At 34.0% G+C, this 15,013-nt stretch overlaps 1 protein-coding gene across 1 annotated transcript in view; it reads left to right on the top strand.

The window, feature by feature from the left end:
* Nucleotides 1-2,311: 2,311 nt before the first annotated feature.
* The window catches only part of LOC138308464 (zinc metalloproteinase dpy-31-like), a 48,700-nt gene continuing 35,998 nt past the window's right edge, over nt 2,312-15,013 (top strand). Inside the window, exons 1-2 of the mRNA XM_069249446.1 lie at nt 2,312-2,718; nt 11,183-11,242. Of these exons, the coding sequence (XP_069105547.1) occupies nt 2,569-2,718; nt 11,183-11,242 (210 nt within the window). The 5' untranslated portion in view covers nt 2,312-2,568. The remainder of the gene's footprint in view (nt 2,719-11,182; nt 11,243-15,013) is intronic.

Here is a 15,013-nt window from a genome sequence, read left to right as displayed (position 1 = left end):
TTCCGTTATATTAACTTCCATTCAGTGGTTTAACAAAGAGATGTGTCCTAATTATTCCGGATGAAAAACTGATAATAAATGTAACATTGTTACATACATTAACAACTGTACATGAATAATTACGTAACGTTCGTCAGTTATGATATCTACAAAAATGCAGTTTACACACCAGTAAACAATAATAGAAGAAAATAAATCCTTAGGCATAACAGTTTCATGGAAACCAACTTCGGGAATTATTAATGCAGTATATTATTTTCCATGTTTCTTTCCGTTTGTTTTTGTCGGAAGGACAGTTCTATAAATCATGATTGAGCGGTAGCGCAATTCGCGTCATAGATTAAGTATTTTGGACGAAAACACCCTAACAATAACGTGGATACCTTTTTTAATTATCACTCATGAACATGTTACGGACCCTCTTTTAAACAAATATGTCTTGGGACACCTGCGCTTTCGAAGACAAATGTCCATGCGAATCCCACAACATTTTCAGTCCCTATCCCTGTTTACGTAATCTGGGAAACTGTCCCTATAGTATCGGGGAGTGGAGTGTATGTTTGTCGACGAATTTTACTGATAAGACACGCATTTACACAAACAAAGATTTTATCGCAAGACAGTAAACTTTCATAAACTTACGTAACGCCATTGGTCGATCGTTACCTGTACTATACAAATATATAAATGTATTTATTTAAGTAAATGTATCGGCAAGTACATGTACTTTTATGTCAAACCAATCCTAAATGCGTTTCTAGAATTGCTGTTGAAATTAAACATTTCAAGTACACGGTTAAAAGTAGGGGTATGGCAATTGTTAAATGTCATATGTTTACAATTTTCATTAGAAAAGATAATTAATTAGAAGTGTTTACCTTTGCATTTCATACTTTCTCTAGGCCAAAAAAATATGTCTGTTCAGGGGTACATTGGCAACAAAACTACTACAAAATAAAGGGTCGGTCGGGAGGATTTTTTCTTTTCTTTTTTTTTCTTTTTTTTTTTTTTCTTTTTTTTAATGTCTTTCACTCTAAAATAATGGCAGGAACCGGAGTCTGAGGTCGAAATCACGACTTTTTATTTATTTTTTTTCCGTAGGAAAATGGAAAAAAATAGGATCGGGGGTAAAAAATTAGGGTCGGTCGGGTAACCCTTAACAGATATATTTTTTGGCCTGATTCATTGATTCAATTTGCTTCATTTTTTTTATTTTATTCACATTAATTCCTTGATTTCAAGATTTCATTCTTTATGAGACCAGACGTATATTAGAAATCCGATTTTTTAAGCTCTTCGTTTTCGTACGTTTTTGTAATTTATCATAGAGGGCGCAGTGACTGTATGGTTGTACAAGGTAAGTTGTAACGGTATTCTATCACTGCATGGCCGTCTTAGCATATCGCCTGTAAACTCGATCTTAGTGCGGCATGATATATATATATATATACACAAGGAAATGACCGTAGGTTGCCGGTTTTCTTCAGGTACGCTAGAATTCTTCCGCCTCAAAATAGCGATTCGTAAATGAATGACCTTGTCTGTTATTATCATTTTAAACAGAGTAGAGGATAAATCATCCTCGATATTCCAGGGGTTACTTTCACTGCCGTGAATACAACGACAGTAAAAGCAACACCTGGAGTATCGAGGATAATGATAAATTGGATTTATCGTGAAATCAAAAATAAAGGTTAATCACAAAGATATTGATTTGACGCTTTCACCCTTTGATTGGACTCGGCATATATTAATTCAAAAAGAAAGAAAAGGGGAAAAGTGTGAGATGATTTATGAAAAAAATAATGTACGTGTTTGTGCTGAAGCAAAAGATCATGTCATAAAAACTCAAATTATGCAAATATGTAGCAAAGATGAATGGAAATATGACAACGTTTCCTTATTTACATGTTTTCTATCATTAATTATGTTTTTGCTATGCTACCTTAGGAGACTCTGAGGTCTTCAAAAACTTTTATAATGCAGAAAGATGACTGGAAAATAAGGCGATGTGTTCACGTTCTGAATCAACTGTCAGTCCATGGCATTGTCTCACGTCGCGAGCACGGGGCTTGAATGACCTCAGCAAGGGGCGTGTCATAAAGTACAATTATTACCTGTACACAGGTAAAGTAAGTATACATTTCACACAGGTGTAATAAACATTGTCTACCGATGATAATTAAAGAATGTTGCCTCTAGGTAAAATATAGGTGTAAGAGCATGCGCCAAATTCTACTTCCGGTACTTGACTCATGACTGATGCCATTGGGTAGATCATATTAATGATAAAAATCAAACGAAACGAACACCCGTCGGCAGCTATATAAATGAGTGTAGAAAGTCGCGCTATTGTTTAGGGATAGTGTCTTATGTGTATACTGACACATATTTCACCGGACAATTCTAACTATCTCTTCTCCACTTCAGTAAATAATCATACCGCTCTCTGAACTGGATAGTCATATCTTATAGAAAGTGTCGCTCTGAATATCGTATAGAATTTGTTGTACTTCATATACAATTTTATTTAATGAAAACTATTTTAAAACTATTAAGATTTTCACAATGAATTACCTTAATGTCTATTTGTGGAGTGTGTTGGCGTTACGGTTTGGGATTTTTACGTCGTTGATGGAAATATCGGAGGAATTTCCTCTATACGATTCCCGTCACAACTTAACTGGAGAAGAATATGACCCCGAGGATGCTAAATATGTAAGTAACAGTTACTTATATGTATGGACTCTATGTTGATTTAAATAACATTAAGATACAATCTGCACGTGGTAATGCCATATTGCCGCGCACACGTGCTCTCACATGCATTTGTACAAAGTTATCTGAAGAAACAAACTAGATAAATATTGCATGCTTTTCTTCTGATTGCACGTAACAAGCACGTATTTAATGTTACTTTTGGAAGAACACTTATATTTTTTCCCTGTGAAAATAGCTAGAATAATACACTTATATATCATAAGGTTACTGTAAGTAGCACGCGCACAAACGTTTATGTATACCCCATTGTACGCATGTGCACATTTTTCTTCATATAAGAATATAAAAAATCGATTTCTTTTTAGACGCGATAACGTTGTGTATATGGCTTTCGTCAATAAAAACCAAAAAGATATTTTAGTGCCAAAAGCAAGGACGTGTCATATTTTGTCATTAATTTCTGTTCATTTATCAAAATAACTGCACTAGATATGCAGGACCATTAACCTCGGTCATTAATTAAAATGTCTAGACATTATTAATGTTATCGTGTGTTTATTTATCGTTACTTTTTACTTCATTTCTAGAACACATCCTAAATATTCTATCTTGTCTAAACCACAATGTTAGAGGTGCGGTTTCATTTATTATATTACACACGTGACAGACACGTGAGTATACGTAGGCGCGCACGCTGCACGCGTCGAGTCTTTGTCACGATATGCTCATATGTGACGTATATGTACATTCGTTATAACGGTTACTCCATCCCGTTTGATTTGATACGTTTTATGTCCTTGTGACAATCATGGTCATGTAAGGACGTATCAGGTCTACACTGTGGAGGAAAGCCGGAGTAATCGTAAAAAAATCACCGATCAGCATGTATACTGCACCACTTATGATCTGAACTCACGACCCAGAGGTGGGGGATTGTGGACCATCTTAAACAATTGGTCACTGTACATATGTATTCCCAGTCGATCACGTGACTTTAACGAACATGCATAATAAAGAAAACGAACGATAAATATTCCCTCCGGATTGATAGATTTACGTAATGATGTGAAGATGTACCGACACTGAAATATTGTTACTCATGAATAAACCGTTGATGAGGTTGATAAAATGGTGTGTTAACCTTTTAATGAGGCAATAATTGTATACACGACCTGTTTTAAATACTTTTCGCTAACCATTTTATACGCGTTGGCTTTGAGGAAATATTAAAAACACTTTTTGAAATATATTAGGAATGTCTTGTATACTGATTATATTACGTAAGCTAAGGTATATTTGCTAATATTGACAATTACTTCCGTCATTGTCAAATTGTGCCTATAAAGATGGCAATTATACTGCCAAAGTAGACCTCAATTGCAAGCAGAGAAAAAAGGAATATTAGATTTTTGACAGACGAACAACGGTTTTCGACAACAGTACTAAATGGCAAAGTAATGCCCGTAAAACTGATTGACGATCAAACCTGCAATCGTGGGGAATTTAACGAACAAGCGAACGAACGAATGAATGAATGGATGACGTGAATTTAAGATTGTGTATTTTTTAAAAGCGTTGGATGTATTTCAGTTGGCATTCATAGCCAATATCAATGCCAACTGGACAGAGACGAATTCCATAAAGCGCGCAATGATGATAACGTCACAATAAGCGGATGACAGATATAGACTGATGAATGCCAACTACGCTTGGTAAGGTAACATAGTAGGGCTGCAGTGAAAATGTAAATATAGAAGTATGAATATCTATTAACGATGAACACATGTATCCATATATAACTTTTTTTCCTTCTAGAAACTCCATATCCATCCTCGATACTCCAAGGGTTACTCTCACTACCGTTATAACGACAGTGATAGTAACCCCTAGAGTGATGTACTATATCGGTAACATATGACCGTGTTATCACCTCATTAGCATAAATAATAACACAAATGCTAATATTTATACACTGTATACAGTATACAATGGTAGTCAGTTTTGGCTGTCCACGTTTCGCTGTGTCAGTGGGTCTCCTGTGATGTAGTGTGTTACTAATTGTATACAACTGTTATTTACTGTGGCGAGATAAAAGGGCGATTGTTTCTAGTATCATATTGTGTTACGATATCTCATAAATATGGGCCGGATATATAGGTCTACTTATAATGTATGTTTATTTACTTGATTATATATTATGTACGTAGTGTCTGAGTATGTAGTCTATACTTTTGCTTGTTCTGTAACATTAAAGATGCTCCAACGCCGACAGAGCATTAGTAATATTTATGATTTGGACAATAATTGATGTTTAATCGCGCATGTATGTGTCTACTAAAAACACACACATACACACACAAAAACACCATATACAATAAATAATTTTGTTTGTATTGTCTGCTCAATTTAGCCCCTCATTCCATATAGGATATAGTGTCATTGATTTTATTTCGGGATTCAATTTATTGTTTTAAAAAACCACTAATTCTGTAGTAAAATAAGAAGCTCAAACTTTTCAATGACGGTAAAAGTGTAAGGTAAGTAAATTTTATCACTAAATGAAAAGTTCTTGTGTTTTAATAGATAAAATTATTATTCGTCCATGATGTAATTTCTTTAATTAACGTACCACAAGACTTACACTCTGGATCGAGAGTTCGAATTCCATGTTGGGCAGTTACCCACTACCAAAAGTTGGTTGATTGTTCTTTGGATATCCCAGCTTTCATCCATCCAATACACTCGGTATGTCCTAAAATTACACCCTGACTGTTAAAAAAGGACGTTGAAGCAATATTAAAAAAAAAGAATTTTTAGAGTTGAAAAGTGTTTCAAAGACGCATGAAATTTCATTGGACTTTGAGAGTCAAGAATATGTGATAATATTTTGAACGTTGGTTAATAGATTTTCGTTAACATTTTGTGAGGGATACTTCAAGGTCTGTGTTATCTTTTCTTGACACGGAAACTTATATTTGGATACTAATTTCAATTTGAAAGTCAAGAATGTGTACTGTCATATTGAATCTTGAGGTTCATTAAGTTTTTGAACCATCTTTAACGGGTCTCGTCAAACTTCTGTATGTCACCTTTCCTAGACGCTAATGATTTAATTTAGGATGTGAGTTACCTTTCTGAACTTTAAGACTCAAGGATGTGTGCTGCGTTATTTAACCTAGAGGGTTATTAGTAGGCTTTCGTTACCGTTTCGTAACGGGGATACTTCAAGGCCTACGTTGCCATTCATTGATAGAAAATCGTAAATTAGGACGTACGATACATTACTTTATTATTGAACTTTGTGAGAGAGTCAAGGATGTGTGATGTCTTAGTGAACTTTGAGTTTTGCAGGGGTTTAAGGTATTCACCTTATTGAAATCTGAAGGTTACTAGCTTGTTGTTACCTATTTTGTGATGTGAATAATTCAAAGTCTTTGTAACCTTTTACTGGCATGATTGTTTTGCATTAAGATGTGTGCTTCCTTAATGATCTTAATGAGAGTAAAGGATGACCGCTGTCTTATAGCATCAGGAGAAGATTGGGCTTATACTAGGCCTATGTTAAATTAGGACACGTGATTCCCTTTTGTACTTAGAGAGAGAGTTGTAAGGCGTTTGAAGGTCGAACGGCGCTATATCAATGAACTTCGGGCGTCAAGGATGTGTTGCAATGCATTGGTAATAAGGTTGTTATTATCATTTTTGTTTCTTCCACGTTTATTCAAAATTTCTAAGACATGACGAGTTTAAATTAGGATGTCTGCTATTTTATAGCACTGTGAATGTAGGAGTACGCCTAACCTACTATGAAATAGAGGATAAATTAAGGGTGGATGTCACTGTATTGAACCTTGAGGCTTCAATATGATTGCTACATGTCTGTGTTTCATTGACACAACATTCTGATCAGAGTTACTTCCCTTCGTTTCACTCCGTCATTACTGACAGAGCGAAACGAATGGAAGTTTTATTATTTTGTTTTGTTAAAGATCCTATTAGCTGCCAGGTTCATTTAAGGATTTGTCATGTTGATTGGTTGATACAACGCGGAGTACCCAGAGAAAACCCATTAGCAATATTCATCTCATGACAACTGTCCTATATAGGATTCGAACTTGCACCGCAGAGGCGGAGGACTTGTGTTAATATGTTGAGAAAGTAACTCTGATGCATCGGTATGCGACATAGAGACTTCAGGATGTACCATAATTCACACATGACTTTTTTCCTTATGCGATATTTACGAAATTGATGACTCATTTAAATGTCCGCTTTAGAGAGGCAGCAGTTTGCATTTGAGAAAGGCCTTAATTGGTCGATAATTACGCAAACCGACAGTCTTTCAAATATGCACTTCAGAGAGACAAACATGTGATCGAAGAGGCCGTCTGCATGCCACTACAGACATTCACATGCCGTTAACATTGTGTCAAACAACAATGAAAACGTTAAGGCATAGTTTCTCCTTCTGATACTTTCAAATGTCCACGTCGAAATACAGGAGCTTGTTATCGGGACGGATCGTCTTTAAGCCACAACAGACCTTCATATGATGTTAATCTAGTGATGTACAATAATGGTATAATAATAGTTTCTCCCTCTCGAATATTTACGAAAAGTTTTTTTTTTTTTTTTTTTTTTCAATTGTTACTTTCGGGGAAACAACAGTCATGCGATCTATAAGCTGCACCAGACATTCACATAATATAACGAAGAAGTTATAAATGTAAGCAAGGTTTCTCCCTCTCGTATATTTACACAAATTGGGACTGTTGCAAATGTCTCATAATGAGGAAAAACGGTATAAAGCTAGTATATTAATAATCCGAAATAAAAGGCCAAAATAAATTCAAAGTAAAATCAAAATCATTTCTATGGAATATATATTCAGCCACTATAGGGCCTTCTTCAGTCCGAAATAACACTAACACAACGTGTTCGTCTACATGTTTGTTTACATCTATTGTGTGCAGGTACGAAATGTCTCGGCCCGTTTGATGTATACGGCGGGTTATTTCGACCCAACATGCTATGTGCACTAAATCAACCCCAGTGTTTAAACAATGGTTATAACCGCAAGATACTTTATCAGATAGACTTGTGTTAAACAATGGTTATAACCGCAAATGTCTCTTTTGAAGAAACAACAGTCATGCGGTCTATAAGCCGCACCAGCCATTCACATGATGTTTATCTGGTGTAATACAATACTGAAGAAGTTACAAGCATAGTTTCTCCCTCTCGTAACCTTGACAGACATCAATGTCTAATTATACACTCAGGTAATAACCGCCTACCACGCGTATTAATTAGACTAATTAGGCGAGACTTCATTTACATTAGATGTTCTTTTATAACTGTGAATTGGCAGATCACGATGACGACGTGTTATGCTGTCACCAAGCTCGAAATGGTACCTAATCCAAAAGTCGTGCTGATCGAGATCATGATCGTGAAGGAAAGAACCACTTCAAGGTATTAGTCAATTAATAACTTGATATTTCTAAATTAATTAATTCAAGATTAGCAAGGTTGTGACGGGGAAATCCCAGAAAAGGTGAAAGGCGCGTATCGGTGAATGGTACCAACATTTTATATGTTCGCGTCGACGTCGAAATTGTCGGTCACGACGTTCAGGTTGGCACTGACGTCATAAAATCGTCAGGATTTGAATGATATTTTAATAAGATATTTCTTTTATATTCATGTCTGAGAATTTGGATGCAAGATTTATTTACAACTGGTCATTACTTTCACGATCTAGACATAAAAACCTCCATGAAATTGCAGGTATATTCCTTCGGTGTAAGGTTTTGTAACTTATGTCTTGAAAATAGACCATGAAAGAGAACCGCCCACTTGATAAACCGAGATCGTGAGGACGTTATCCACTTTGATATGTCATTACACCGCATATGTTATATAGGAAGTTTAATGAAGGTTAATAACATAAGAGATTCCATCAAACAAGTCTTTGGGACGAGTCTCATAAAACCTCATATGAAATGAACAAGTCTTTGAACGAGTTTCATAAAACCTCAAATGAAATGAACAAGTCTTTGGAACGAGTTTCATAAAACCTCATATGAAATGAACTCAAATTTTAAATACTTTTTATCGCATAACTACAAAAACCTACATTTCGAAGAACCTCAACTCCAAAATGTGCGTGCGGTGAACATCCAGTGGAGACTACAATACATTATTTTGCGACGTTGTTAGCCGATATACAATGTACTAGTAATCTACATGTAGGTTAATGTAATGTACTAAAATAAAAAAATACGAAATAAGAAATATATAAATAAAAAAACAACTAGACCATTTAGTTATAATATACTGATTGATCAGGCCCCGATTTCTCGAAACTAAAACCACCGACTTCTAATTACTTATCATACAGTCATATAAAGTAGTAAATCAGCATAATGCCTACAGCCTACACAATCTAGTCTGATAATTAACGATGGTACCAAGTACTATGTGGGATTCGTATCCTTAAATAAGTGAGAATTGTCTTGATAATCTGACATATTCTTTGACAACACCCAGATTTTTATGACCATTTTACAGACTTACAACCTACAGTGTATTCTAATTTTCCTTCTGACACCAAGCCTTATGTAAAATGTACTGTTACATTCAACGAACTAATGACCACCAAGCCTAACCAAGTATTAAATACGCAATGTTAATGGAACTTTACACTTTTCTATATTCTGTCTATGAGAATATCTCATTATCATTTCTGTTATAATATACATATTTTTACTATATTTTAAACATATTTATATTGTCATAAACCGTTGACATTAGGGTTTGGACACAAGTTTTTCCCAACTTAGTGACGGCCTCTCTCTATAACCACGATATCTTAACTTCATTATAAAATATATCTGTTTCTGAAATCTTCGCCGAAATTTACTGCTGTGCCAAAAAAACAATATCCATTTAAAGATGCACCACCGCCGACAGTGCATAAAAATATTTATCATTTGGACAATGATTGATTTCTAATCGTGAATAAAAATTTCATTTTTTTCCCAAGGGGTTATTTTTTTTCCAAATCAATACGCAACTTAAACGTCATTGTTTCTATTGTGACGTCACGAAAACGTCGGGTTTCCCAGCCATTCTCGGATTTTTTTAATCGTGGAATGAAAAAAATGAATAGGCCGATCAGAAAGCCAGAAACAACGAGAAAATTAATTATATTGAAATGAAATAAGGAGCTCAAACTTTGCAATGATGGTAATAGCGTAAAAAATAATAAAATAATACAACATGGCTTCTTCATGTTTATAGAAACCGGCTGCATTATCTACTACGCTAACACAACTGATGTACTACTTACAATGCAAATGTTATGTAAAGTATTCGCTTGATTTGCAAATGTTACGCAAATGAAATTTGCATCATGCTTAAGAAACCATAACTTTGATGTATTTACACGTTATGCTTATAAGGTACTATGTGCACTTTTAAAACTATGCAATGCCCAGCTAACCTTGCACCGAGTCGCACTGTTGTTGTTCTATATATCGCCAATGGCAGGAATTGTGGAAGATTGGGTCGCGATGATACTAGACTTCGGGGAACCTAGCTTGCAGACGACACGTGACATTGTTGTAAAGTAGATAATAGCATGAATAAAAAGTTGAATGTAACATGTAACATGTAGCAAAATATGCAAACGGTAAATGTGATAGTGTTTGCTTATTTCTATTAAATCTAATAAAGTCTTTTTAAAAACGTTACCCCCTCACAATAAAAATCGTCTTCGATATTTCAGGAGCTACCATTACCGTCGTTATATCATCATTGTAATATATCATAGTTTGGTTCTTGGATGTACATCAAAATAATTAGATAACGGTACACTGTGGTCAGACGTCACCGATTCTGTACACTTCAAAGGAAATCTTTACACGCCTGTAAGTGATCAGTTTCTTTTTCTCCTGAGCTGCCTTCAGGTTTGCTATGAATCACTCAAGGGTGGATATAGACCAATGGCCACCAGTCTCTAGAACATTGAAAAAACTTAAATTTGGCTTCGTTATTTTTGTCTCTTCTATATGTCTGATTATAGGTTTCGAACTTTTTTTTCAAATCCAGTAAAGAACTGCTGTTAAAGTCTTATTGACAATTTTGGGTCTGATGGCCAGTCTAGGATGGATGCAACGACAGTGATAGTAATCCCTGGATAATGGATGATAGTATACATTAAAATTACAAAACGTTTTTAACTCTTTTACTTCTTTAAATAATGGACTTGTCTAGTTTTTTTATTAAAAAGGTTCCAATTGCGACTTTGAGAGAATGTGTTACCAATGTGATTCTAACGTATTTATAATTCCGGAAGGTTTATTGCAAACACTTCTTTCCTGGATCTTATAACATATATATTGGAGAAAAATAGGTTAACATAAATGTATTAGTGATGTCCTTCGTATAATTGAAGGTCAGGACTGATGTGGTACGGGCAAGGCTGTGGCCAAGTATAGAAAACGGAGGCTTCCAGGTAAGCAAATGTTTGATGTAAACACATGTTTGATTATAAAATTATCTAGATATACACTACCCGGTACACTATTCATATTAGCATATTATAAAATTTTCTCCAAATACATTTGCATTTGATAACTATATAATTGAAGAAAAAAAATTATGAAATAATTATTGTTAAGGCGAAAATAATTTCCAAAAGTTTGGAAAATCTTTTATTGCGACAAAATATTCGAAATTCTGCAGGCTCTTATTATGAATAAAATAAAACATGATGTTTGTATGACAAAAATATTGTATCGCTTATGCATTGATTTTTTGAACGGCGTATACGATACAATGAACGCGTAAGCGCATCATTATTGAATAGGTCATTGATGAGTTCATGTTTTCGTTTTAAACCAATTAAAGCTGGTTAATATGATCGCAGTGATTGCTAGACTAAATCGGCAATCAGACAGACAATCAAATAAACAAAGAAGAAAGAAATGAAAATATTTTCCCGATAAACTTGGTTTATTCTATAGGGAGACGAATTGACTTGATATAATACAGCCTTCATGTGTTTGCATTGAAATTCATCATTGCTAGAAAATTTCTTCTTCTCTTTTGGTGATGAATAAAATGGATAATAAAAATTTTATTCAGTTTCAACCCGCCTTCTAAGAAATAAAATTAATGAGGTAGAGCAACGTCCGAATATATCAATTATGTCATAAATGTATTTCCACAGTCTTAGAAGGCCTATAAAATTATGAAAGAAAGCCAGATGGACAAACAGAAATGATAAAACTAGAAAGATCTATAGTTCACTGTATAAATACATATGTTATGGAATAATATTTGTTTTCAATGGAAAAATCTAGAAAATATGTTGTAATGACGTAGCGTCTTGTTAACAACAAATTTAAGAGTAGGTCAGTAGACCAATGAATACCAACATTTATCATCAAAATGTTCAGAATACTGCATTAAGTTGTAAATTCATATTTACATAAAAAGAAGTACATGGGGAAAATAGGTTTCTTTGACTGACAAGCTGTGCCTATCGTAGCTGTGACATTGGAATAAAAAAATATAAAGTTAAACATGTTTATATGTCGGAACTCTCTTTGTTAAACTAAATATTACTAAAGAGAACTAAATAATTTTCCATTCACCACAGTGTTAAAGTTCGTGAAAGTTTTGTAATGTAATATTAAAACAAATGAATATCAGTTAACAATTGTGTTCTATAACTAAAGTCTAGGTTCTCATATAACACTAGATAGAAAAAAAATGGGTCCTTCAGCTCAAACTCCAACCAGGGTAGCTCTATTGAAATCAGGCGCATTTTGCACTAAAAGTCCTGAAATTCTAATGTTTATCAAAATTGATATTTTTAACCTGAATCTCAATCTGAATTTCCAAATTTATGTACTGGTTATCTAGGAATAATTACCTGTCAGAAAACAATTTTACATTTGAAATTTGTTATTAGCCAGCCAATCAGCGGCCAGGTTATTATTCTATTCTTGGCTCAATCTCGTATACACAGGGGTCATTTCGAACATCATTTTTTCATTTAGTTGGTTGTTCCCTATAGTCAATTTAAGAAAATAGCAAAATGCGGCTTGAACACAATTTTTTTTAGAGAAAATCTGCGATATACGCGGAGCTACTTTAAACACACTCATGTTGGGACAATTATAGTTCAGTCCAATACCAATCTTAAACAGATTACATCAATTGCGAATCTGCGCAATGATCACCATTGCTATGATAAAGATATACAGATAATCAAATTAGCGCAACTCTAACCTAACGCAGCATCTCTTGTGCCAAAAGTGTTAAAATAAAATACCACACAAACCGATCTGAACTTTGTAAATGTTTTAATTTTTGTTATAAGGTAAAATGATTCCCTCAATTTGCATATTTTCCGTATTTATCTATCATCTTTGCAAAAAGATATACATGTAACATAATTCATAGAGGGAAAGGCAACAGTTTCTGCCTTATGTCCGCAACCTGCAATCAATATACATTTCCAACATCCCCTTATTAAAGATAAATTATAATAATTGTTAGTAAAACTTTTAACTTAACATACTAAACTGAAACATAAGAAACAAAATTTGATATTGGCGTTATTCAAATACGGCTTACTACCAAAAATTGTGATATTTTATTGCTTGTGTATCGAAATTAGGTGGTATAAATTTGGTGTTTCCATATGCAATTTAAAGTTTTGATCCATAGCTTTAATCTGAACGAAATACTATAATTTTGAAGATGTTTTTGTGTTTAATAACGCAACGGTCCTTTTGTCTTTATGCATTGATCAGCACAATCCTTCGGTATGTTGACTTCAATAGAAGTGATAAATAATTACATACATATATTTTGTTTTAACAAAAGGAAGAAAGTTTTCCGGTTGACGGAGCATGCCATGACTGTATGTTTACGTAACGTGAGGGGAAAACTTACCCGAGCGTATATGATCATATTAGTAATTAGTCTGACCATTTAGTTAATGACACTCATGTAGTTAAATTTCGGTGTTTTAATGTTTTTGGGCTTTCATATCAAACGCCAAAATAAGCCAAAAAATATTACCATATCTAAAATATCTCCATTCACAGTATCAGAAACTTAGTATAGCTAAAATACGATTACAAATCTCATTTCATAACACCAGACCTGTTTTCTAGATACTGTTTTCACATTGTTTGGTGATTTTTATGTGTGTTCTGTTTCATTCGTCGTCAGCTATCTGATTTGAGATATTTGAAATAGTGACCTAACCTTTCCTCACCTGACATAATCTTGACTTGGCCTTATCTGAACCTGACTTAATATTATGTGACCATAACACAAATCTAACGTGACCTTGACTTGACTTTATCTTACCCTGACTTAATATTATGTGACCCTAACACAAACCTGACGTGACCTTGACTTGACCTTATTTGACCCTGACTTAACTCCGAGATGACTTTGACTTGACCCTGATTAATTATGAATCGATATACCTTAGTAAGTCGGATATTGTTATAGTAGGTTTATAGTTTGTTTCTAGTATATTTGTTCCTAGTAAATTATTGGCTCTTCAAAGATGATGCCTCTGGGGAAAGCCAGTGTAGCGATATCAACATGAATGTTTTAAAGAGTTAATTTGACTTTTTTGTTTTGGTTTGTTTTCCATAAATAACACAATCTCAATTAATCGTTTAATATATGAAAATGAAGGATTTTACACACTTAAGAGTTGTTTTTTTGGTTTGTTTTTTTAATAAATAATGCTATCTCAACCATGATATCAAATGTTGGGTTAAATATATCAAACAGATTTATTTTCACATTTTCACATTTGAATATTTTGTTTTTGGTTTGTGTCCAACAAATCATGTGATCTCAATTGTTCGTTTATAATTATATTTTTTTTTTATAAAACAGAACGTCTGAAACCTTGTAATCTTTCCCTGACATGGATGATTGTAGGATATATCTTACTCCTGTATAACTCAGCAGTTTTTTCAATAAAGATTTTTATAATACGGAATAGTTGGTTATTCCCCAATATTTGTCGACATGTTTTCCTTATTATAACAGCCAATCACGTCCTCGTATTTTTGTGACAATCCGTGCGTAACCAGACATCAGTTAAACACGTGAATCAATTGAGCGGAACGATTTCTACTTTTTATGAGTACACATATCCTCCTTACAGTTCACAAAATAGATCGGGATGGTTTTGTGCTAAGTCATGTCCTTCCGAATATTACAAGAGAATAATATGGAGTCA

This window comes from Argopecten irradians, chromosome 15, assembly GCF_041381155.1.
Source record: "Argopecten irradians isolate NY chromosome 15, Ai_NY, whole genome shotgun sequence".
Classification (NCBI taxonomy): domain Eukaryota; kingdom Metazoa; phylum Mollusca; class Bivalvia; order Pectinida; family Pectinidae; genus Argopecten; species Argopecten irradians.
Note: the sequence above shows the minus strand (reverse complement) of the source record. Positions and strands in the feature narration are given on the sequence as shown.